This window comes from Mixophyes fleayi, chromosome 5, assembly GCF_038048845.1.
Source record: "Mixophyes fleayi isolate aMixFle1 chromosome 5, aMixFle1.hap1, whole genome shotgun sequence".
NCBI lineage: Eukaryota > Metazoa > Chordata > Amphibia > Anura > Limnodynastidae > Mixophyes > Mixophyes fleayi.
Window position 1 is genome coordinate 7,062,635 of NC_134406.1, and position 27,939 is coordinate 7,090,573.

Here is a 27,939-nt window from a genome sequence, read left to right on the forward strand (position 1 = left end):
CATGGGTTAACTTGTGTGTGTGTATATATCTATATATATATAGATATATACAACTCAATATGTTTCTTTAAAATGTCTGGGATTATATTCAGAAAAATTCTGTTACTCCTTGATGTATGTATATTAGATATCACTTCTTGTGACAGTCCCGACATTATCTTATAAGACGTCGGTTTATTCTTGTTGTTTAGAAAGTGAAACCATTCAGCAGATTCAACATGTTCTGTTTCTTACAAGGAATTTGACAGACTGATCAATTGGCAGCGACGAGTAGACTAAAACTCGTAAGTGCCTCAAAGCCTCATATGGAAATGCCTTTTCTATCATAATAGGAACTGACGGCAGCTTTATATTCAAAATGCAGACTTCCTCCCCTGCTCGCTGCTCCACGGTACAATTGAGAGTGACAGAATTCATTACACGGCAGAGACGGGTAGAGAACGTGGAAGAGAAGTGCGTGTAAGGAGCCAATGGCGGGGAGTGGAGATAGCGCACTCTTACTTTACTCTTCAGTCCTGGATAAAAAAAAATTACCAATTTTATTGATGGCAAAAACCTTTTTTTATGCAAATAGTTGTCAAGTGGAACTCTCAAATTGGCAAAATTACTTCTCTGCGGTTTTTCTGTGAAATGTCTTGGTTTTTTTTGCCTCTCGGGAAGGTAAATGATGGATTGCCTTGTCCTCTTCTGCCCATGTACTTAAACATAAGAGAAGATCTAGATTTTGTTATAGAACAAAGAAAGAAACTTTTCTCTTTTAGATATCACGCTCCTCTAACCTGTCTGCCAGTCCTTATGTATTCAAGAATCGATTCTGCCCACTTGTCAGCTATGGAAGGAACAGTGAAGGCAGTTTAAGTCATGTCTGTTGTGTGGATTTAAAACGATATTTCACACAATTTGTTTTAATGTTCATGTATCACAACTGACAAGAAGATTATGTGCACATTATTGTACTAATCTGTCTACCACATCCTGATAAGAATATATTAGAGGTGTTTCTAACCTATCTAGTTTTGAGCCAGAGATTTGATTGGCATTTAACAATTCAGTTTAAATAATAGCTATAAAATCCTCCTCCATTCCTACCATGGAACATGACAGGCAGTAATGACTATTGGTACTCTCCGCAAAACGTTAAAAGTTAACCCTTCATGTAGTTATATGCCAACGTTCTGTGTGCATCAAAAACAAAACAAAAGTGCAAAGCATGTTTGAAAACACAATACATGATAAGCATCTTTACACGGTTCACATGCGCTATGCGTGTGGCTAATATGTGTTGCGGTGGTAGTCACATTCCCGTGACTCATATCACCTCCATAGTAAATCCCTACAAAATAAGGCCGCATCTAATAAACCCGATAAATAAAATATTCAGGCTTAACTTAAAACGACTGCTTTATTTATCGATTAAAGGAAATGCCGGGATCTTGGCACTGACGTCAGTAATGAGTGCGACAGTAAAATCTCCGGAATTAAAGCGGCAATACAATCACGCGCCGCATTTACGATCTAATTTTAAGGTTAGGGATAGGAATAGGGTTATTGTACTAAAAATTCTAATTCTACATTCTAATTAAATTGTAAATGAACCGAGTGATGGTATTGCCGCTTTAATTCCGGAGACTTCACTGTCGCGCACATTACTGACGTCAGTGCCAAGTCCCGCGATTGCCTTATATCGATAAATATAGCAGTCGTCCAGCGGACATGACGGGGATGTACTCTGTCTTTACTTAAGTCTGAATCTTTTATTTATCGGGTTTATTATATTTTGACTTATTTTGTAGGAATTTACTATGTCGGTGATGTCCGCATCGCTGAAACGTACCCAACCCATGTGTTGTACGCCTGCCAATGCATTGTGAATGTGCCGAAGAGCAAGCAACTTGTAGCTTGACCTATACATTTAAATAGCCTTTGCTTTCCAATAAGTGGGTCATTAAAATGAATATGAGAACTTTTAAAGAAAAGTGCTGGTCAGCATCTCTGTTGGTGAGGATAATTACCAGTGCTGTGCAGTTCCATTGATGACTGTGGTCCATTTATTTGTATGGTCCATTCATTTCAGTGTTGGTTTCTACATGTAGCCCACAACACCATTGAAATGAGTCATCCATGGGAATGAACAGGCTGTAGAAATCAATGGTAAAAATACAGCATAACGCTAGTTGTATGACTTGTGTTAACCCCTAGGGGGTATGTATACAATGCGCAGAGACCATGGGTTTTTTAAGTGCATGCTTTGGGCACACCAAAATGGAAAAAGCAGAGTCCAAAAACTGCGCCACAATGCAGTCATACTGAGACACAAGTATGAATCCAACTGGTATGGACATATAGAATACAATTGGTTTTATGCATCATGCACTGCACCTGTGTTAAAGTGTCAAACGCCATTGGGTAAGCTGCTACAAAGAAGCTTTTGTTTTCAATCATAGAGGACAATAAAAAATTGTTTTCAATTTGAAATAGATGAATGTAAGAAAATAGATTTAAGGTCACATATTTTCAATAATATTAACAAAAATATATGAAGAAGGGTTTCAGCAGAGTTAATAGGGAATGGAGGTTTCCGGAGGCTTAGCAAGAAATGGAGATTTCCGGAGAATTAGCAGGAAATGGAGATTTCTAGTGTGTTTTTATTTAAAACAGCCAGATGTTCCCTCCTGACGTAGACTGTATAAATGATGCTGGAAAGATCACAGTTACATGGAAGCTTGTCATTCTCTTTTATGCCAGGACTTTATTCTCCTGGAGCTTTCCAGTCACTGCTTCAGACTGTAATTTAAAGTCACTAAACTTTAGCATATCGGAGCGCGGCCAGTACATGGCTGAGGGCTCAGACACTGTCAGTGCTCCAGAAATCTCTCTAGCACAGCAACAAAGCCGTTCCCATCCGTATCTCATTATCGCCTCTTACTGATGTGTGCGGTGAAGCAGTGACATACGACATATCTGCCCAGTGTCCACCTGCTCCACCTCTTATCTCCGAGCGGATCTCTCGCTTCTTTATTCTAGCAAGAAGAAAATGCTTATTTATATATATGGCATTTAGGGGCACATTTATCAATATTCACATAAAGTGAAAAGTAGTTTTCAATCCTTATCGCAATGATAAGGATTGAACTACTTCTCACATTTATGTACAGCCCTGCACAGAAACAGCAGTTCCGAAAAACTGCTGTTTCAGTGATAAAAAAAAATCATACTTACCCCCCTCTTTGGAAGCGCTGTCTTCGGGTCTTCTCTTCACTCTTCAATTGCGCATGTCCAGTTCCAAGAACTGGACATGCGCACACAGATCCCCTCTCTGTCTCTGCAACGATAGTGACAGGGAGGGATCATGTGATCCCTCCACACATGCGCTGTCCAGCTCTGCTCTTCGGAGCAGAGCTGACAGCATTAGATTCCTTCAATTAGGATGATGTACGCCAGCTGCAGCTGGTACATTAACATGACAAGTTCCCGACTTGTTAGATTGCGGCCAGGAGCAGTCACCATTCTGTTGAATGGTGACTGCTCCCAAAAACGAAGAGGAGTGCAAAGCAGCAGATATCCATGATATCTGCTGCGATGCCCCCTTAATAAATTTGCGGAGGACACTGTGGGACCTTAATGACCCGTTAAAAGCACTATCGTGCTTTATTAAATATGCCCCATGATGTTTGTGTTACATGGAGTTACTCCATGTGTGTAAATGATTTTGATCGCACCACGCTTGCACTACCATGGAAGATGGGGTGTATCCGTGGTGTGTTCGCAAAGGTATTTAGAGTTTATATGACCACTATATACATATGGACCAAAAAATTGCAAAACTGTAGCTCAAAAGCTGTTTTATGACATTGCCACATCTACTTACGTAACTGCGTCTAGTTTTTAATTTCAGGCATAAAGCTGAACTGTCTTATTATTAGTTGGGGGATATTAAAAAAATATTGTGTGGCGTTTATTGTTAAATCACTTTAGCGGAGGGAAAACATTTGATGGAAATGAGTAACAACATTATGTCAATGGCAGCACTTATTTAACCAGGTACAATGATCATGAACATACTGAGTAATGTATTAATTTGAACTTTATGAATGATAAACTTTAGTGTTTTTACTCTTAATTTTATCCGATATTTTATATACAGCTTTTTTATCTACAGCTGCAGTTCTTGTTGATACTCTCCGTAACATTTCATCCACATTATCTGTATATAGATAAGGTCCTTCTATTGCTTTACCATGAAATATATTCCAGGTGTCTCGGTTTTTCATCTTCTGTGGTTAATTATTGTGCGTAATAATTGCATATTGCATCAGGTTTATAGCTTCTGACTGCGGCAATCTAATTATCCCGAATTACTGTCTTGATTGTAGCCCAATTAATGTCAGCTTTGCATTGTCAGATGTGAAGGGACAGCTAATTGTTTCATTATTCACAGAGGTTAGCTGATGGGAATGATATTCGAGATGAACGTTATTCGCCGCTCTCTAGGTGACGGCAAACAGCGAGTGACATAACATTTAACTTTTAACAGAGTGTTTGCGGAGCCACATATTGTAATTAGACCTGCAGGTCAACATGGGCACACGTTTCTCCCAGAATGCACAGCTACACAGGACTTGTGACATCACTCAGGACACATTGATGCTCTTTCTGCCTGGCCGCTGGCTGTTCATGATTCTTACACATCTCAGGATAGTATAGGAGGGATGCTAGAGCTTCCTTTTTGGACACATTGGAGAGACATAATGAATATTCTGAAAGCAATCTACTCCCGTGATACATACATCATTTATCCAACAAGAAACAGTGACCTCTCATGCCCAATAACTGCTTTTGTTCTCTAAGCCATGCCTGGCCAAACCTGTGGCTCGCCAGGTGTTGTGAAACTACAATGCCCAGCATGCCCTGCCAGCTATCGGCTGACTATCTACTGGCAAAGCATGCTGAGGCTTGTAGTTTCATAACACCTGATGCGCCACGTCTGCTCTATGCAAACATTCTGCAATTACAATCATGACCACTAAGCGGCGATGTCCTATTCGAGTCTGTTGATCACTACACATTGGCTGAATAATCAAATTGGCAGCACCTACTCACATTAGCAAATGGACATACATTGGTTTAAAACATGGAGAATATTTGTGAAAACTGTTCTACAGATTACTGTGTTAAAAAATGGATGTTGTCCATAGAAACCAATCACGTTTGCTTTCATCTTATGAACTGTACTACAAAAATGTCATAATATTGAATCTGATAGGTTGATTTGAGCAACACCCCTTTTCTACCCATTTACCTATAGAACAGCATACATAAATGCCCCCATGTATTTAATATTGTGAAGTGTTTTCAACTGAGCAACAGCATGTTGCCCTTTGTCAAAACACAGCAAGAAAGCAAAATGCTGATTTTTTCCCCCCCTTTACCTCCAATTTGGGACAAATTAGGCCACTCCCCCTTTCAATGAACTGCAAAAAACACACCTGTTTCCTACATGACCACGCCTCCTTCCAGCAGGCCACTCCCCCTTTAATGTAAAAAAAAAAAAAAAAAGCAGGGCTAATGACTAGTATGCTATTTTATGAGCAGAATCTGGCCCCAAACTGTGATGACAATTCCTGGCTCCTATTATTGTTGATGTCTAATTAAAGTGTACCCATCACATTCACACCGGAGGCAGATATTCTGTGGCCTGAGCCATGGTCATTCACCATAGAGCAGTGATACCACTTTATGCTTCTGTGATGTCACTGCGTCGGTTGTATTGTTAGGTCACATGTCACTAGTGCCTCGGGAATTGGTATTGGTTTAGCCAACAGTATGACTGCCTCCACTGTATGCTGGTTGTCCGCTCATTAGGTACTATTGCCATAAAAAGATAAGTCCACCTCTGGGTGACCCTAATGGGTATTTCCACTAATATAACCCCTATCATACGTTGTTGGTTAGATACACTTTACGGTAGAGTGTATCTAAGTGGTACCTTTTGCTGCAGATCCTGGATTTGCTGAGGGCTGGCCGTATGCCACACTGCTAGAGAGTGTAACTATTAGATGTATGCAAAATCACCCCACCCTACAAAATAATTGTATACAAAGGACTTAGGGGTCGATTAATGAAGTGGTAAAGAGCCTGAAATCCAGCAAAAGTGCTGGAAAAAGCCTCTTTCAACGCTTTGTCCCATTTTACAAAGGCTTACGGCAAAGACCTTAAGCTGCCTTCAGCTGATTAGCAAACTGAGTCTATTTATCATGCAGTGATAAGCTTTGCTTTTCATTGACAATGCTCAAAACTTAACGTCATCTCAAAATAGCGTTACCTTTTCCAATGGAGTGCAGGCCAGCTGAAGTAGACAGTCTTCACTGGCTGAATGCTGCTCCCTCCTTAGGCCAGAGTAGAATTCACTGCACATGCGTGGTGAAACAATTCTGTCAGATCAATGGAGCCAGTCCGTTTCACAACAAAACAAAAGGGCTTTTCACAGAGGATCGTCTGGCAGGTAAGTATTCTCGAATAGCGGCAGTACAGCTTTCAATCAGCAGCGATACAGATACTTAAGTACAACCGCACACTGTCCTCCAATGATATATAAACTCCCTGTCAGTTCACTAGGAAACAGGGAAACACCACTAAGGCATGATATCACTAGTTCACAAAGGGGCATATTTAATAAAGCACGATAGTGCTTTTAACGGGTCATTAAGGTCCCACAGTATCCTCCGCAAATTTATTAAGGGGGCATCGCAGCAGATATCATGGATATCTGCTGCTTTGCATTCCTCTTCGTTTTTGGGAGCAGTCACCATTCAACAAAATGGTGACTGCTCCTGGCCGCAATCTAACAAGTCGGGAACTTGTCATGTTAATGTACCAGCTGAAGCTGGCGTACATCATCCTAATTGAAGAAATCTAATGCTGTCAGCTCTGCTCCGAAGAGCAGAGCTGGACAGCGCATGTGTGGAGGGATCACATGATCCCTCCCTGTCACTCAGCGCTCTCTCTCTGCAACTATCGTTGCAGAGACAGAGAGGGGATCTGTGTGCGCATGTCCAGTTCTTGGAACTGGACATGCGCACTTGAAGAGTGAAGAGAAGACCCGAAGACAGCGCTTCCGAAGAGGGGGGTAAGTATGGTTTTTTTTATCACTGAAACAGCAGTTTTTCGGAACTGCTGTTTCTGTGCAGGGCTGTACATAAATGTGAGAAGTAGTTCAATCCTTATCATTGCGATAAGGATTGAAAACTACTTTTCACTTTATGTGAATAATGATAAATGTGCCCCACTGTCCTCCAATGATATATAAACTCCCTGTCAGTTCACTAGGAAACAGGGAAACACCACTAAGGCATGATATAACTAGTTCACAAAGTATCACCAGGAACCTCGTGCCTCAATAATGCCTCCTACTGAATTGAGAACAAGCAGCCTCATGAATACTGGTTCAGCCTCCAACATAGCTGCAACCGCTTTGTATAGATTCAATTTACATAAGCTCCATATTCTGCGTTTATTAAGAAGGAATGTGACATTACTTTGTTGCATAAGACATGGAGTGAGACACACGTTAGGGGATATTGAAGCCACGGGAGTTCCTGTTGAACATTTGAAGGATTCTTTACGTTACATCTTCACTCGGCTGCGGACTTTCCATTTCCAAGCGTCCACATGTGAGCTAGTTCAGGAGATGCTACACGCTTATCAGACACCTGAGGAGCTGCGATAACGATGTCAGTCACAGGATAAATAATTTATTCTCCATCTCTTCTTTCATGAGGGATTCAGTGCTAATCCGGGCAGTCTCTGTCCTCCTGCACTCGGATAAAGCCTTTCATACGCCAGCATTTCACTTCTAAGTGGTCATTTTTTTCGGCTGATGGAGCATTTCTGACATCCTTTAAAGCGATGACTATGGCAGGGAGAAAACTTTATATATATATATAAATTTATCTACCGGAATGAAATTCTTTCCAGAACATCTGTATCGCCACGGATTGGCTGTTATGATTAATATAATACAAGACCGCCCTTTGTTCTTCTCAAAGGCAGTAAAGGAATTTCAGAAATAAATTGTCTGATGGAGAAACTTGAAAGCAGTTTTGGGGGATTTTATTTTAGGTCAGGGAGTTTGCAGTAGTGGGTGGAGGAGGGGTGGAGGAAATTAGGAGTAGAGTTCGCAGCGGCGGAGTACGGGGTTGACATAAATTTCATTTTGTAGCTGTTTCTGGGGATCTGCAAAATAAATGAATATTTCTGTCAATAGAGTGTGAAACATATAATACTGCAGATCTCTACAGAGATTGTTAAACTAATAATCTCCAATTATTAATAGAAGAACACTCTGCAAATAGGATGTCTGGTATTCTAGACGGACCTGAGTGAGGCTGGTGTCACACAAATGTTCCTCAATGATGCATTTTTCCTTCCTACGGAACGCCGTGTTCAGAAGTAACACAGTAATCAATGGAACATGCTGAATTCCTGTCACAAGAACATTTACACTGTATAATATACAACATAATCTCTATTGTGTGACAGGTATTTTATTTCTGTACATATAACCAAGGATTTGCTGCATAGCCAAAATTAAAAAAGAAAAACTTGTAGACCAACTAGGAGGGTTTAGAGGTGGAGCGATCCCCGCAATTATTGTTTGCTTTTCTTGCACTTTTCCTCAATGCAATTTTCATTAATTACTATGCACAGGACTTGAGCTTCTAAACTGTGCATCGATTGGTTGGGAGGATGCAACATGTCTGTCCCACCCAGCGGGGGAGGTGGCATGATCAAGGCCCTAGAGGGCTGCTCTAGGCTGCCTATTACATACCTCCCTTCCCCCCAACATTCCCACCTGCGGGACAAACATGTCCCCAGGCGGAACAGAGCCCTAAAATAGGGACTGTCCCACTGAAAACAGGACTGTTGTGAGGTATGGAAATGCAGCATTCAGGCTGGGATAGAAACAGTGGCAGACTCGGGTGTTCCACTGCTTCTCGGCCCATTTGAACTGTGTGTTGGCTGCATTAACAGTCTCTGATTCTGGTGTTTTACCTTGCCTATTAGTACTGTGAAGGTTTAACTGATGCAGTGCTGGGATTGGTACATTGAGGGTTTAATAGACTGGCGGCACCCTTGTTGCTTATGATATACCTTGCCTAGGTGTATGCGCTCTGTATCATATTATTGTCTGCCCGTTATTAACCATGCTCATTTTTGGCCATTCTTGTCTGTCACCTGCCTAGACCCCTGCTTGCAACCATTTATCCTGCCTGCTGCCCGTACTGACCCCAGCTTGTTACTGCTTATCCTGCCTGCTGCCCGTACTGACCTCAGCTTGTTACTGCTGATCTTGCCTGCTACCCGTACTGACCTCAGCTTGTTACTGCTCATCCTGCCTGCTGCCCGTACTGACCTCAGCTTGTTACTGCTGATCTTGCCTGCTACCCGTACTGACCTCAGCTTGTTACTGCTCATCCTGCCTGCTGCCCGTACTGACCTCAGCTTGTTACTGCTGATCTTGCCTGCTACCCGTACTGACCTCAGCTTGTTACTGCTCATCCTGCCTGCTGCCCGTACTGACCTCAGCTTGTTACTGCTCATCCAGCCTGCTGCCCGTACTGACCTCAGCTTGAAACTACTTTTTCCTGCCTGCTGCCCGTACTGATTTATGCTTGTTACCCAATGATAAATAAACCCCACAGTAAGATACATACAGAGAGACACATATGCAGAAAATAAGCACACATTGACTTCACTGTTCTTTCAGCTTTACCCTCTTCCAATTATAATGCAAGCTCTCTTATAACGGGGGCCCTCTCTACGTCTGCATTTATTTTATAAATCTTATTTCTCCACTGTCCAGTCCTGCGAAGCACTGTAACATCTTACATCAACAATAATAATAATAATAAATGATACCACACAAAGCACACTGTTGTATCTAACTACTACATATACTACAACATTGAGATGTGTGACAGGGCTGTTTTCAACCCCTTCAACATGTCACACAGCAGTAGACAGAAGTGATGTTTCTGCAGAATTTTACATGAATTGGGTTTCAAGGCTATTTTGCAAAGCTCTGACTTTCCAACTATGCAATCGTCCAGTTACATTAATGTAACTTATATGTAAATTAATATTTGGTGAGTTCATAGTCTATGAGGACAATGGGTACAACGATTGTCTCTTTATTCTTGCGATTGGAGCAGGACTGTGGAAACCAACATACATGCAAATTGTTGTGGCTAAGTAAGGAAGGACACAAATATTTTGTGGAATAGTTTAATAATTGAGCTCATCTGTACACAGCAGCGACTGAGTCTGTCTAGCACTTCACTTGCTGACCACAACAACCTATCCTGCACTGCGTAGTCCACTCAAGGAGGAAGCAGCTGTCTCGTGATAGGAGAAAACTTTGTATAATGATATGGGGAGCTTACGTTACCCCCACCCCCATTTGACTGACTGTATAGACATTTTTAGTGACCACGATGGAACAAATATTGGGGGTGCTACATTACCCCCAGAGCTGACACATGTAGCACATAATGCTTGCAGGAAACGCACCTCTATGAGCACTGTACGCACACAAAAGCAAATGCCCACTTGCCACTTTTGGAAAGTGCCTCCATGCAGATGCATTGTCTGTTTATGGGACTGCAGTCCAAAATGGGAATGTGCATGGTGGCTGAAGTGCAAAATTGTGTCCCGCAGTCACTGCATCCTTCACACACTAATCCATCAACATACAGGCGCAGGTTGGGCAGGGGTACATCTGCCCCCCAGGCCGGTCCCATAGTGGGCTAACTTGGGGTCATTGGGCCACCTCCATAATTTTACAATTGAAATAGGCTACTGAGTCAAGTCTTGCTCCCGGGGCTAAAATTTGCCAACCCTCCTCTGTCTACATATATGTGCACAGTGGGGTAAACACCTAAAAAAGGGACACGTTAGAAGGGGGGGGGGCACAATCCATAATTGTAGCTGGTAAGTGGCACTACAAAAAAGTATTATCTCCAATTAGAAAAGGTATTTTAATTCAGCTATGAAAACCGTGATGCACCTATCACTTCTCATATTATTAATGTTTATTGATAAAGCGCTGGAGTGATGCGCGGCGCTGGTCAGTGGGGGAATAAAGTATATAGAAAGCATTACAATAAGATTACGTAGTTGTAAGAGGTAAAATAACAAAGCCACAAGCCAGAGGAAGCAGATGGCAGTTCACCACATGTCTCCAATCAAGAGACAGCGCACAGGGCCAAACTGTCTAATGGGACACCTGTGTCCCAGTGTGATTTTATAAAGGACGAGTGTGCGCTCTGTGCCTGTCACATTCACTAACACACAGTCTCTGCAAAACTGAGCTAATTGCATGGCTGACACAAACACTCACTGAGCCATTAAATATCGCTCAGATGTCTGGCCTTTGTTTCCAGAATAATAATTAACACAAGGATTTTTGGAACGAACAGTTAACAGTCACTGAGATTCGCCACTGACCGAAACACCTCGCAGCGGCAGGAGGCCGTGACCGGTAATCAGAGACTCGGGGACTGTAAACGTGATGTATGGAATTGTGACATAACGGGCACAGATTTATTTCACTTGCACTGTAGCTGCTGCAGGACCAATTTGCAGGTGGCATAAGGTTTATTGTCTGTTGTCATAAACAAGGTACATTACATATTTACATCATCCTGTTTATAATCCCTCGCTGCCTTTACATCACAGTAATCCACCCTTACACTATCCTAAAATAAATTAAACTACGCCTTACAGGTTGCTAGCGTGTATGGATGTTACCTCCCTGTCTGACACATCAGTTACATGTTACTAGTAATAGATTTGGTACTTGAGTGTTTTTGCAGAGAGTATAAGCAACATCTCCACCTTCCATGTTGTATTAAACAAACACAACACTCAAAATATTTTGTATCCTTTAGAATTGTACTTTGCTTATATAAAAGCAAACCAATTAGTCTGCACGCACAGCATACCTCCCAAAACTGGGACAATAAAATCCCCACTCCTTGCCTACCCAGATCTGACTATACCCACAACCAAATGAAACCATGCCCGCTTTCCGGTACCTCACACCTCGTTTGAGGTGTCCCTTTCATGCTGCTAAAATAGATGTTGATGGAATCTAAGAAAGCATCTTAGAATATTTTGAAATATATGTGTTAAAGTCCCTTTATCTTGACATTGTAATTTAATTTCATATGCGTGTGGGGCGCAAGCTATTGTTCTCTGTTATCAACCCATACACACCTTGCAGATTTGCTAACTTCAAGACAACTGGCGAACAGACCAGTTATCTCTAGTACATTGTTCAGCTTAGTTATACAAAACCTTTAATATATGTGAACACATAAAGTAGTGGCTTTATTTGATCTTTAAAGTGTATTGTGCATATGGTTAAAATCATGCCGCATTTTAAAAGACTTGCAGATTTCTTATAAGCTCCTGAAACATTTCAAGACATGTTTGTGAATGTTACTAGCACGTCTTTAATAGGAACACGTTTTTATGTCTCTATTAAGTATTTGTATTTATTTTATTTATTTATTTATTTAGTTTGATTTATTTTGACATTCATCAGGATTAAACAGTGAATAACAGACTTTACAGTAGCTTCAAAATCATTCAGTGAATTAAGGGCAGTGTCAGATGTGCAAGTGAAAATTGTAGGGGCATCTTACACGCCCTTCTGATAGCGCCACTATCAATAATAACCATCCATTTAATTGATATGAGGATTGGGGTGAAGATCCTTATACCCCAAATTGTTTAACCTCTGTTTGTCAGGTGATCTGAACTCACAGTGTCTGTCTTGTCTTTCAGAGACGTGCCAGGAAGGTGAAGTGTTGTCTTATCTCCACCGGGCTCTTCGTCGTCCTTGTGATCATCATCATCATCGTCGTGTCCGTTAAGAAGTAGCTGATGAGAAGGATTTCCGTCCTGTGAACGTGTCCCCCGCCCCACGCCTGTGATGTCTGCTGCACTTACCTCGCTTTCTAATGCACTGTGATGACTAGTAGGACATCCTACTGATAACTGACATTATATTATTTATGCCTGAAATAAGTCCTATGTAGTTGCATTATCTAAATAAAAAGACAATAGAAAGTAAAAGTAATTTATATACAGTCTCATGTTTATCTTGATACAATTTATATACTCGCACCTCTGTCCAGTTAGTGGTGGGTGCATCATATGAGGGAATAGGAGGATGGAGGTGGTTGGAAGGAAGCGTTACCCAAACCCTCCATGATGATGGCCACACCCCTCTGGCCGCACAGCGTTGCTCACAGAAGGCCCTTCATCTTTGTCAGTGCTTTGTGTGATTGGATGATGATGTCACACAGTGAGCGCAGTCACACAGTCTATGTAGCAGGTTAGTGTGTGATTGGATGGTGATGTCACACAGTGAGTGCAGTCACACAGTCTATGTAGCAGGTTAGTGTGTGATTGGATGATGATGTCACACAGTGAACGCAGTCACACAGTCTATGTAGCAGGTTAGTGTGTGATTGGATGGTGATGTCACACAGTGAGTGCAGTCACACAGTCTATGTAGCAGGTTAGTGTGTGATTGGATGATGATGTCACACAGTGAGCGCAGTCACACAGTCTATGTAGAAGGTTAGTGTGTGATTGGATGGTGATGTCACAGCGCAGTCACACAGTCTATGTAGCAGGTTAGAGTGTGATTGGATGGTGATATCACACACTCAGCGCAGTCACACAGTCTATGTAGCAGGTTAGTGTGTGATTGGATGGTGATGTCACAGCGCAGTCACACAGTCTATGTAGCAGGTTAGTGTGTGATTGGAGGGTGATGTCACAGTCACACAGTCTATGTAGCAGGTTAGTGTGTGATTGGATGGTGATGTCACAGCGCAGTCACACAGTCTATGTAGCAGGTTAGAGTGTGATTGGATGGTGATGTCACACAGTGAGCGCAGTCAAACAGTCTATGTAGCAGGTTAGTGTGTGATTGGATGATGATGTCACACAGTGAGCGCAGTCACACAGTCTATGTAGCAGGTTAGTGTGTGGTTGGATGGTGATGTCACAGCGCAGTCACACAGTCTATGTAGCAGGTTAGTGTGTGATTGGATGATGATGTCACACAGTGAACGCAGTCACACAGTCTATGTAGCAGGTTAGTGTGTGATTGGATGGTGATGTCACACAGTGAGCGCAGTCACACAGTCTATGTAGCAGGTTAGTGTGTGATTGGATGGTGATGTCACAGAGTGAGCGCAGTCACACAGTCTATGTAGCAGGTTAGTGTGTGATTAGACGGTGATGTCACACAGTGAGCGCAGTCACACAGTCTATGTAGCAGGTTAGTGTGTGATTGGATGGTGATGTCACAGAGTGAGCGCAGTCACACAGTCTATGTAGCAGGTTAGTGTGTGATTAGACGGTGATGTCACACAGTGAGCGCAGTCACACAGTCTATGTAGCAGGTTAGTGTGTGATTGGATGGTGATGTCACACAGTGAGCGCAGTCACACAGTCTTTGTAACAGGTTAGTGTGTGATTGGATGGTGATGTCACACAGTGAGCGCAGTCACAGTCTATGTAGCAGGTTAGTGTGTGATTGGATGGTGATGTCACACAGTGAGCGCAGTCACACAGTCTTTGTAGCAGGTTAGTGTGTGATTGGATGGTGATGTCACAGTGAGCGCAGTCACTCAGTCTATGTAGCAGGTTAGTGTGTGATTGGAGGGTGATGTCACACAGTGAACGCAGTCACACAGTCTATGTAGCAGGTTAGTGTGTGATTGGATGGTGATGTCACACAGTGAGCGCAGTCACACAGTCTATGTAGCAGGTTAGTGTGTGATTGGATGGTGATGTCACACAGTGAGCGCAGTCACACAGTCTATGTAGCAGGTTAGTGTGTGATTGGATGGTGATGTCACACAGTGAGCGCAGTCACAGTCTTTGTAGCAGGTTAGTGTGTGATTGGATGATGATGTCACACAGTGAACGCAGTCACACAGTCTATGTAGCAGATTAGTGTGTGATTGGATGGTGATGTCACACAGTGAGCGCAGTCACACAGTCTTTGTAGCAGGTTAGTGTGTGATTGGATGGTGATGTCACAGTGAGCACAGTCACACAGTCTATGTAGCAGGTTAGTGTGTGATTGGATGGTGATGTCACACAGTGAGCGCAGTCACACAGTCTATGTAGCAGGTTAGTGTGTGATTGGATGGTGATGTCACACAGTGAGCGCAGTCACACAGTCTATGTAGCAGGTTAGTGTGTGATTGGATGGTGATGTCACAGCGCAGTCACACAGTCTATGTAGCAGGTTAGTGTGTGATTGGATGGTGATGTCACACAGTGAGCGCAGTCACACAGTCTATGTAGCAGGTTAGTGTGTGATTGGATGGTGATGTCACACAGTGAGCACAGTCACAGTCTATGTAGCAGGTTAGTGTGTGATTGGATGGTGATGTCACACAGTGAGCGCAGTCACACAGTCTTTGTAACAGGTTAGTGTGTGATTGGATGGTGATGTCACACAGTGAGCGCAGTCACAGTCTATGTAGCAGGTTAGTGTGTGATTGGATGGTGATGTCACACAGTGAGCGCAGTCACACAGTCTATGTAGCAGGTTAGTGTGTGATTGGATGGTGATGTCACAGCGCAGTCACACAGTCTATGTAGCAGGTTAGTGTGTGATTGGATGATGATGTCACACAGTGAGCGCAGTCACACAGTCTATGTAGCAGGTTAGTGTGTGATTGGATGGTGATGTCACAGTAAGCGCAGTCACACACTCTATGTAGCAGGTTAGTGTGTGATTGGATGGTGATGTCACACAGTGAACGCAGTCACACAGTCTATGTAGCAGGTTAGTGTGTGATTGGATGGTGATGTCACACAGTGAACGCAGTCACACAGTCTATGTAGCAGGTTAGTGTGTGATTAGATGATGATGTCACACAGTGAACGCAGTCACACAGGCTATGTAGCAGGTTAGTGTGTGATTGGATGGTGATGTCACACAGTGAGCGCAGTCACAGTCTATGTAGCAGGTTAGTGTGTGATTGGATGGTGATGTCACACAGTGAGCGCAGTCACACAGTCTATGTAGCAGGTTAGTGTGTGATTGGATGGTGATGTCACACAGTGAGTGCAGTCACAGTCTATGTAGCAGGTTAGTGTGTGATTGGAGGGTGATGTCACACAGTGAGCGCAGTCACACAGTCTATGTAGCAGGTTAGTGTGTGATTGGATGGTGATGTCACAGTGAGCACAGTCACACAGTCTATGTAGCAGGTTAGTGTGTGATTGGAGGGTGATGTCACAGTGAGCGCAGTCACACAGTCTATGTAGCAGGTTAGTGTGTGATTGGATGGTGATGTCACACAGTGAGCGCAGTCACACAGTCTATGTAGCAGGTTAGTGTGTGATTGGATGGTGATGTCACACAGTGAGCGCAGTCACACAGTCTATGTAGCAGGTTAGTGTGTGATTGGATGGTGATGTCACACAGTGAGCGCAGTCACACAGTCTATGTAGCAGGTTAGTGTGTGATTGGATGGTGATGTCACAGTGCAGTCACACAGTCTATGCAGCAGGTTAGTGTGTGATTGGATGGTGATGTCACACAGTGAACGCAGTCACACAGTCTATGTAGCAGGTTAGTGTGTGATTGGATGGTGATGTCACACAGTGAGCGCAGTCACAGTCTATGTAGCAGGTTAGTGTGTGATTGGATGATGATGTCACACAGTGAACGCAGTCACACAGTCTATGTAGCAGGTTAGTGTGTGATTGGATGATGATGTCACAGCGCAGTCACACAGTCTATGTAACAGGTTAGTGTGTGATTGGATGGTGATGTCACACAGTGAGCGCAGTCACACAGTCTATGTAGCAGGTTAGTGTGTGATTGGATGGTGATGTCACACAGTGAGCGCAGTCACACAGTCTATGTAGCAGGTTAGTGTGTGATTGGATGGTGATGTCACACAGTGAGCGCAGTCACACAGTCTATGTAGCAGGTTAGTGTGTGATTGGATGGTGATGTCACAGTGCAGTCACACAGTCTATGCAGCAGGTTAGTGTGTGATTGGATGGTGATGTCACACAGTGAACGCAGTCACACAGTCTATGTAGCAGGTTAGTGTGTGATTGGATGGTGATGTCACACAGTGAGCGCAGTCACAGTCTATGTAGCAGGTTAGTGTGTGATTGGATGATGATGTCACACAGTGAACGCAGTCACACAGTCTATGTAGCAGGTTAGTGTGTGATTGGATGGTGATATCACACACTCAGCGCAGTCACACAGTCTATGTAGCAGGTTAGTGTGTGATTGGATGGTGATGTCACACAGTGAACGCAGTCACACAGTCTATGTAGCAGGTTAGTGTGTGATTGGATGGTGATGTCACAGCGCAGTCACACAGTCTATGTAGCAGGTTAGTGTGTGATTGGATGGTGATGTCACACAGTGAACGCAGTCACACAGTCTATGTAGCAGGTTAGTGTGTGATTGGATGGTGATGTCACACAGTGAGCGCAGTCACACAGTCTATGTAGCAGGTTAGTGTGTGATTGGATGGTGATGTCACACAGTGAGCGCAGTCACACAGTCTATGTAGCAGGTTAGTGTGTGATTGGATGGTGATGTCACACAGTGAGCGCAGTCACACAGTCTATGTAGCAGGTTAGTGTGTGATTGGATGGTGATGTCACAGTGCAGTCACACAGTCTATGCAGCAGGTTAGTGTGTGATTGGATGGTGATGTCACACAGTGAACGCAGTCACACAGTCTATGTAGCAGGTTAGTGTGTGATTGGATGGTGATGTCACACAGTGAGCGCAGTCACAGTCTATGTAGCAGGTTAGTGTGTGATTGGATGATGATGTCACACAGTGAACGCAGTCACACAGTCTATGTAGCAGGTTAGTGTGTGATTGGATGGTGATATCACACACTCAGCGCAGTCACACAGTCTATGTAGCAGGTTAGTGTGTGATTGGATGGTGATGTCACACAGTGAACGCAGTCACACAGTCTATGTAGCAGGTTAGTGTGTGATTGGATGGTGATGTCACACAGTGAGCGCAGTCACAGTCTATGTAGCAGGTTAGTGTGTGATTGGATGATGATGTCACACAGTGAGCGCAGTCACAGTCTATGTAGCAGGTTAGTGGGTGATTGGATGGTGATATCACAAAAAGTTATTTTTAAAAAGGGGCTGAGTGTTTTACATTTTGTCTAGGTACACTACAGGTCCCATATCAGTGGCCCACACTTGGTATCCCGTGGGCCACTGCCTAGTGGTAGCGCTGGCCCTCGCTATACATACACATGCTCTGCCCATGTTGGCGGGCAGTGTGGAGCTTAATGAGCCCAGCTGCCCCCTTCCTGTCTGAAAAGCAGACAATGCCGCCCCCTGCCTTCTTCATGCAAGCTAATACGCAAAGGGTGGGGGGGGGGGACACCTGATCAAGAGGGCACCAGTGGAGGGGGATTGGCGCTACTAAGGACGCCTGCGCTGGCCTAGTATATACTATGTGCTATCTGCCATCTAAACTAATGTTTGTAAATGTTTCCCCGTTGTGGAATTTAAACTGTATAAAAAGGTGGATATACAGAAAATTCACACACACATCACTTATATATAACTTAACCCTGAACTAAAGTACAGGTATTAGGTATCTGTATAAACACTACAAGTCATGTCATGATATCTGCAGGTTTCCAGTAACTGTCAAAATAACAAAATGGTGAAACTATGGCTGAGAGCATTTTTTTTTTTCCAGTTGTTCCTCATGTTTCCTTGCACTATCCCCCCAAAACAAATATCCCAATATGCTACCAAAATAAAGTACAATTTGCTTTGACAAATCATTGTATGATTCACTTGGGTAGATTGAAAAAAGTAAATAAAATGTTTTACCCCCAGTGATTTCTAGAGAAAATATTTAATTATTCACATCTGTCCCTGTCCCAGTGGGGCTTACAATCTATTGTCCCTGCCACCTACACACTCACACACTAGGGTTCAGCCAGAAGCCAATGAACCTACCAGTACGGGAAGAAACCAGAGCACACACGGGGATCTCCCCATACAAACACGGGGAGAACATACAAACTCCACACAAATACGACCCTTTAACTTTTGTTCAGCTGCATTAAACGTCCCCATTTCTGCTCATGGATTCTGAAATACAATTGTTTCTTCCTGCTGAACTGAGGATGTGAACCGGTTAAACCCATATTTTAGCTGTAGATTAGGCAGCACGGTTCATTGACTACATTTAACATTAAAGTCTATTTGTGTTATTCCAGCCTGCACAATGTGCTTTGTTTACTCAACCTTGATATATTTTTAACCGATGAGCTGAACCAAAGACTTTCATTGCAGTTGCGGTGGCGAGACGCTGGCGCAGATGCAAATTATAAGGGCTGTTGACTGTTAATGGGACTCATTAATGTGGCGTATTATAATGCTGTCAATGTTATATAACAATGGAATGATCATTATTAAAAAAAAAAAAAAAAAGCAGAAGCATTAAGAATAAGCGATCAACAGTAATTCTCTTTGGCAAAAATAATAACAAACCAGAAATTGTTTACATCAAGTAATCTAAATTTAAGATATTTAGAATGTCAGACACAAGTGGGTTCTTACAGGATATATAAATCAGTATTACTTACATTAGATTTTATTTACATTTCAGAGAAAAAAACTATTTATAAGGGATCAATCCACACAATTATTTTTAAAAATGAATAAAAAGGTTAATCCAATATTTTGGGTTTTTTGCTGGATATTTACATAAAGGTTTTTTGCAGCCTCGTTAAGCTGTCTCGCTTTATGGCAGCTCACAGCCTCCTCCCTCTGTGCCCTTATGAATAGATCACAAACAATTCATTCACAAATACTTATTGGAATTGGCTGACTGCATGCTGACCAATCAGCAGAAATAAAGTTACCTGTATTGACCCCTCCATCTGATAGTACTTCAGTCATTAGCATTGCAATTATGTTACATCAAGTCGCTGCCATCTATTCAGATTACTTATTTGTGTTTTCCATTCAGACCGCTGCAGGAAGGGCAACACCGATTGAATAAAGGGGAAAACAACAAATGTGTCTGGGGGGGGGGGTGTTATTTCTTTACATTTTATATGTACAATGCAGCTTTTGTATATATTAACAAGAGTGTCATGATACTATTCTCTCTTGTGTATGTAAAAATGAATAACTTTATATTGTATATAAATAGGGTATTGTGACTTTCATGTTGACTAGTAACTCTGTAATGCCACAAGCCGATGCTTTAGTAGGGAGTAAGTAGGGAGTAAGTATACGTCGTACGTCTGGCACAGAAATGTCGCTGCTGTCGAGCGGGACGTATCTTGAGATACACGTGACACAATATACTTACATAGGTGCGCGTTTTTTGGAACAATTTTTACGCATACATTTGAAGCACAAAATGCACTGAGCTCTAAATGAGCCCCAGTGTCCCCCTACTATAACTATATAAGGATATTAGAAGTCTCCGAGGAGCTTGATGACCATAAAAAAAACACAAGTCAAGTACTTCTTTATAATATACAAGGCGAGCCTTATACCCAAGTGTTATTGGCCGTCACTGACCATTATACATCACGGAACGCTTTCACTATAAGTCATGTGACACAGGTGACATCACTACTCACCAAATATAAAGTTATGCTTTATTATATATTACAGAAGTGACATCACCGCTCTTCAAATATATCTACATACGAATGTTGTCCTCACATCCTTATAGATTTATATCTAACGAGCGGGGCGTGAACGCATATAACCCAAACAATTAATTAAACCCCAGCACTTTCCAAGGGCAAGCAACAAAATCGAATACTTAAATACCTATAAAAAAAAAAAGCTGCCTTGTGTGTTTATAGACGGGGTGACTTTGTTGGAACAGATGTGCAGCTAACCATCTACAGCAGGGTTGTCCATCTCGCGGTCCAGCACGCCTGTAAATGTGGCCCAGCAAGAGTTTTGGTTGTGGCAAGGGGGCAGCGCTGTTAATGGAAAAAAAAATCCTGCAAAAAAAGAAAAAGATAACAAAATACTTACCTTGTGGTCACGCGGTCCCTCCCTGGTCTCCTCCTCCGTGCGGCGCTCGCAGTGAATGTCGGGCGTGACGTCATCACGTCCGACATCCATTGCGGAGCACAGCACATAGGAGTCCCCCACGCGAACTATCAGCAGCAGTGAAATGGAAGAAACAAGAGAAGAGGATCAGAGAACAAGCCGATTAAAAGGTAAGTTAAGGAGTTTTTTGTTTTTTTTGTTATTTCAAGGGATGCTAACTAGTGCATAAACTCACCTGGTCCTGGAGCATCACGGACCTTATCTTCCTGTCTTAATGACTGCTGTATTGAAGCCCTTCATAAAATGTTGTAACAATATCACTTGATATTCGACAGCAGCCATTAGCATGTCATTGAAGCACTGAACAACAACAAGGAGCATTAGCATTAGCAATGTTTTCTATGTTTTTTTTGGATGATCAGCTATCGTTAGTGCTAGTGTATTTTATGTGCGGCCCAAAACAACTTGTCGCCTTCCAATGTGGCCCAGGGAAGCTAAAAGGTTGGACACCCCTGATCTACAGCAAAGGGACCCCTTATCTCAGCCCATAATCTGATCAATATGTACATATACGGAATACATAGATATATTCATTTTTAATCCTCTGAAACACTTCTATATTGTTATTAGCACAAAGGGATGCGCCTCTAATTATCAACCCCTCGCCTTAATTTAATGCATCTGAGACGGCTGAAACTTTAACATATTTGTTTGTGAATTGTTTCAATATATTTTTTTTATGTGCAAAACATTTCTATTTTAAGCTTAGTTTCATTTTCAGGAAAGAAAAACAAACAAAAAAGCAAGAATACATAAATAAGATAGATTCCTCTTACTACTTGCCCATTAATCTCAGTTTACCAGAGTTCAGTCTTTTATTTCCCAAACTGCCACTAAGTTTAATGCGATGTAATATAATTATAGTGTCCATCTTTTAATTACACTATTTTACAATAGTTTATATCTTTAATATCTCCTATGAATAAATATTTTTCAATACTAAAACCCTATTCTTGAAATGTCCATACTAGGATTAGTATATTACTATCTAATGTATAGAGCCAATGTGTGCCTTGACTATCAGTTTATTTTATACGCGTTTCACCGCAAGGTTTATAACTGTTTCTGATCTTTATCAATTTTATACTGCTTCTATTTTAACAGCAATGATAAAACACAAATATTGTATCAGTCTGCACCGACGAAGCACAGCCAACAGCCAACTGTAGCGGGAACTAACAGTGTTTCTATCCAATATTGGCAGAATATCATTTTATAACAAACATACGGACTGCAGAAAGCATGCTTAGAATCTTAAATAAATACATTTAACATTCAGTTTGCCCTTAAGCGATTTGAGATGGAGAAATCAATCAGAAGTGTACTTAGGTATAGTAAAATCTTTTCAACGGCGCTACAAATCACAGCTGGCACTGGTAATACTGATAGATGGGCATTTACATCTTACATTGTACCCAAAGTATTTAAAATTCTTCCTCTGTTTGACGTGAGAAAACATCACCTGCTACTTAATGCAAGAATCCTCCGTCCAGTCTCGTTCCCGAGATAAAGGGCCATATTGGGTGATATATAAAGTTAATGAATGCTGTTAACAGCGTCTGACATTAATAGTTTTGTTCCACAAATTCTCTGTGTCCTTTTTTTTTTCTTTACTCGATCAATACCAATAGAGAAAATTTATTTACTAATCCCCATTTTACTATCTCGCCTAATGGCCATAAAACGCATTTGTCTATTTGTTGGCCAGCCTCTGTCTGGGATTAAATTGCCTTATGTTTATTTTATATTTTCTAAGCATAAATAATGCATCATTTTACTTTCTTAACAGCGCTAATTTAAGTAAGTGCGCGGGTTACAGTGTTTTATGTCTTTTATTTATGCTCCTGGGCTTCAGTGAATTAGATTCATGTAGGGAACAACAGAGACGCTTTCATTTATTCGGCGAGTGGGTGACAAGTTTTCTATCATTCATCGTTTTTAGACCATTTGTGATATTCTATGACGCATGTTACTGTACATTGACTTAAATATGACTTGAATCTCAGCTTTCTGTTTAGGTTAAGGGATTTTAACCTATGTTATTTTGAGGAAGTTTGTTAGTGAGATCGCTGTTTTGTGGCAGCGAGATGAGTGGCGAGCGGATGGGACATATTCTGCTACTATTTGGCTTTATACAATGCTTTGTGGAGAATCAGGATGAGACTAAATGGTAAATTCTATATAAACTGTTCCAATATACAGCTATGGCATCTCTTACTCGTAGACCTGTCATCAGGAATGTTTTGAAAAACAGAAAAAATGTAAATAATCGCTGAATATTTCCAAAGGCATTATCTCTTTGTCCTAAGTCATAGGCACCGTGAGGAGCTCTGCTAAACAATTCATTGAAGAGGGGACTGCCAGGAGCAGTGTGGGGATACACAGGGGTAATTATTAAGAGTAGTCTAGTATTTATTGATCGCATGCCTATATAGTCAGCAATTCCTATTAGTGGGCTGACTAAACTCTAGGTAAGCTCAGGCATGCCAGTTTAAGATATATATATATATATATATATATATATATATATAGATATATATGTAGATATAGATATAGATATTATGACACACAGTAGTGCCCCCAGTTCATATTATACCACAGTAATGTCCCAATTCACATTGCCACACATACGTGCCCCCGATTCATATTATGCCACATAATAGTTGTTCTTCCAGTTCAGTTTCAAATATATGTAGCCATCTGTATGTGTGACTCACCCCGTTAGCACATCTTCAGTTCCACAACGGAACCTGGGGGGATCCGCTGCTGTTTCGTCCCTGAAAGCAGCTCCGGCATACCGGATTGCACGGCACTGTGTGCCATGTCTGGCGCGTGTGCCGGGAGTTGCAGACTCCTGGGTAAATGTATCAACTTGGGAGTTTCCGGCGGCTTTAAAAAGTGGAGATGTTGCCTATAGCAACCAAATTCTAGCTATTTGTAGAATGTGCTAAATAAATTACAGCTGTAATCAGGTTGCTATAGGCAACATCTCCACTTTTTAAACCCGACGGAAACTTTCAGCTCGATACATTTACCCCTAAGTGTAGAAAGTTTTGGCTAAGGGGAATCTTGTAACTGAATGCCAAAGTGTTGACTTCAACTTGAAAATAAATGTATAATATAAGAAAATGCACAGAGCCAGTCCAGCGTTTTGCTTACAGCAACTGAATATATTTGGAATTGCTGAATAATTCATCACAAAGTTTTAGATTATCAAAGCCCGGACAAATACATATGTATGGGGAATACATGTGCTAATGGAGAGCACTTTGAGTAAACTTGTCAGATCTGCTGGGTAACAGAACTTTATAAAATGTTCTCCTAATAGGGTGAATAAAAATATCCTCATGTTAGGGAACCGAAGGCGTCATGTTGTCTGCGGCCCGAGGGATCTTATATCATGGTATCTGCAATTTGCAGTTTGCTAATTATCACAGACGAGCAAATTAATAATTTACGAAATCAGTAGCCAGTAAGGCAAGGGGGCCTAATGAAAAGATTCTGCCGTTCAGCAGAAAAATTGTAGCTACGTCTCATTAAGGCTACTTTGGCCACACGTTCGTAAATTTTTACCAATATCTTTAATCCAAACTCTTTCATCAGAAATAAGAATCCCAATGCCTGAACCCCATATCCAGGGCCACCAAGAGAAATTTGTTGCCCTGGTAACACAACTTTCTGGGCCCCTCTCTAAACAAAGCAGGAGAAGGGATTCTCCCCCTATGTCTCACAACACAAACAATTCCAATATATGTAGAAGATGTGCATACCTTCAAAAATATATATACAGTATATTTAAGGATTTTTGATTTCAGAGATATCATAACACCCCAAGACACATAAGTACCCCACCAAGTATAACCCTCACTGGACACATCATAACCCCCTCCCAAACCCAGCATAAACCCCCTAAACACATCATAATCCCCAGGCATATCATAAACCCGCCCAGCATAACCCCCCAGACACATCATAACCCCCAGACACATTATAACCCCACATACACACATCATAAGCCCCCCAGAGTCCCGCATTACCCCCCCTAGACACATCATAACAACTCACACACTTCATAACCCCCACTAGACACATTATAACCCCACACACACATCATAAGCCGACCCAGCCCAGCATATTTACCTTAGCTAAGCTGGTGCAGAGCTGAAACTCCTCCGTCCTCTCCAGGTTGCTGAAACAATGTGGGACGTCACTGTCCGGGGACTGGGAGCTGCTGACAACTGTTAACTCACCCCCCTCCCCTCACCCCCCAAAAAAATGCTGATGAACAAAAAAAATTATTTAAAAATAAACAAATAATTGCCTGACTATGCAGGGCCTGGGCCCCAGTAATTTGTACCCCTGCCCGTCTTGGAGCCCCTGCCTGTATCCATACACAGCAGAAGCCGATTACCATAAACAGGCTGAAATCTTTGCCCTGGTTGATGCGAGGAGTAGGGTAGAATGAGGACACTGCTTGCAATGTACAGAATAGGGAGATGGGGTGCGTAGTTTTACAAAGTAGTGAGAAACAGGATTTAATTTTGCAGATTGGGATTATTAAGAGGACATAAGGGGTGCAGGGGCAGTATGTTACAGGGTGTTCATTACTGTGCAGAGGGGCACACAGCTGCTTCCATTCTGCAAAGTGCTTGTACTAGCTGCGAGGTGCCGGTCTGGTCCCAGTTGCTCTTCGGCAGAGAAGAACGTTCCACTGTAAACTCCAATGGGGCAGGGACTGGTGAGAGTTCTCTGTACAGCGCTGCGGAATTAGTGGCGCTATATAAATAGCTGATGATGATAGTGATTTCTACATTCACTTTACCCAATGTACAAAAAACTTCAAACACCCAAAAGCGCCACAGTGCAATAAAGTCAATCAGAGGTCTCTCATATTCATTATTAACTGAGGTTGAACCGAGCAGTATTTAGGAAATACACTGAAAAGTTGTATTTAATGAAGGGCTGGTTCTAAGTTTTTAGGAGGATGGACCCTCGATGTGACAGTTACACTTTTGATTTTACTCGTTCCCCGCGGGCATCAACATTTTGTCCAGGTGTTGGGATTCCAGTGACCTATAAGTCCAAATGTTTTTATTTTTCCTTCTAAAGCGCAAAGTCGGTGCTGTCTCTCTTATGGTAAAGAGCATTGAGCATGTTGCTGCCATCTACTGATGAGGTAGAATTTTGGGGAATCTTTTGATACTTTTTAGATTATAGATCAATTTACAATACTATAAACCCAATGTGATATGTCCCCATTTCTACAAGTGTTGGTTACATGTTTTATTGCTTGTATAATAAAAGAGAGACATGTTCATTACATGGCGAGATGTTCAGCAGTCTATAAGACGATTGTTTGTGAGTCGTCCATCACAAACCCTTAAAATCTGTTTCTTCTATGGATGAAACATTCCAAACTTTCTTCACCCATGTATGGTACATCTAATCTTTGTTCTTGTATGGCTTTCCTTCAAGTTCCTACAATATCCTGTCCATCTCTCCAAATACACTTTCTAATTATTTAGTAATATAAGCCCATATATTTATCCCATCCATCTATCACCCTTTTGGTGAAAACACCATTTTGTATGTAACATTTTAGTCTCCGTCCATCCAGTTTGTAATCCTGCAGTTCACACATTACTGTTTCTTGTTCTTTAAATCTGTGTCACAATGGGTCAAGGCTTCGATGTGTTCGTGAGGTCACTGTCTGTTCCTCTGCTGGATGTAGGGATATAGGGAGAATATTCTGCTGCTTGAGAGATCGAACAGTGGTAGTGTCAAAATATCTACACGGCCATAGATAGAACCAATCCTACAGATGACCTACAGTCATCATCATCATCTATTTATATAGCGCCACTAATTCCGCAGCACTGTACAGTGTACTCACATCAGTTCCTTCTCCATTACAGTCCTGACATTATCATTGGGAGCTTATATGTGGACCACAAGTTCTTTTACATTTAACATTACTATTACTACAAAAAATAATATAGACTAGCCTGCACATTTGTGATTATAAATTATATAGAACATAAATTATCCCAATCTGACTTGTCAAAGTACCAATGTTGTTATTTCTAGAACATTATCCTCAAGATTTTTCATACTTGTTACTTGAACTAAGATTGCTGAAAGTAACATTGTATATTGGGATAACCAGTGTTCCATCCATACACAGCTCATCTCCTGAAACATTTTGATCCCAGAATAAACCATCCTACGAAACATAGAAACTACCAGGGCAATGGTATACAAGCATGGAAATATAACCCATGTCCAATGGCCAAATTACCATTAAACTAAATGATTACCATGTTAATTCTAAGACCTTTTTCATAATCTTAGTAAGGGCCAAGTTCTTAATTATTTTTAAATTAAGTTCCCCATTTGTCACACAATGTAATAAACACCATTCCTTAACTCCTGTAAAATACATTTAGTCAATTGTACAATATAACTAACCTGCAGGAGAGGATGAATAAGTCTATATTAATATCAGTCCCTGTGACAACAACACAATCTTATTGTTACACTGATGTGTTTTACAGAATAACTGCTATTGTGTTGTATATCTAGCCGTATTCATCGCAGACAGCATATATCTTCTGTTACAATGCAGCAATGAGGCATGCCGATATGAGTGAGCTTACATAGATGTAATGAGGCAGTTTGTGTGTCTGCTGACTTGTATCTGCAAATATATATCCTCCGCTCATGTATATCACC

The 27,939-nt window shown here is 41.7% G+C and overlaps 1 protein-coding gene across 1 annotated transcript in view; it reads left to right on the forward strand.

Annotated features, from left to right (window-relative positions):
* The window catches only part of TSNARE1 (t-SNARE domain containing 1), a 235,091-nt gene extending 221,943 nt beyond the window's left edge, over nucleotides 1-13,148 (forward strand). The window contains exon 12 of the mRNA XM_075211652.1: nucleotides 12,850-13,148. Coding sequence (XP_075067753.1) covers nucleotides 12,850-12,945 — 96 coding nt within the window. The 3' untranslated portion in view covers nucleotides 12,946-13,148. The remainder of the gene's footprint in view (nucleotides 1-12,849) is intronic.
* The last annotated feature ends 14,791 nt before the right edge of the window (nucleotides 13,149-27,939 follow it).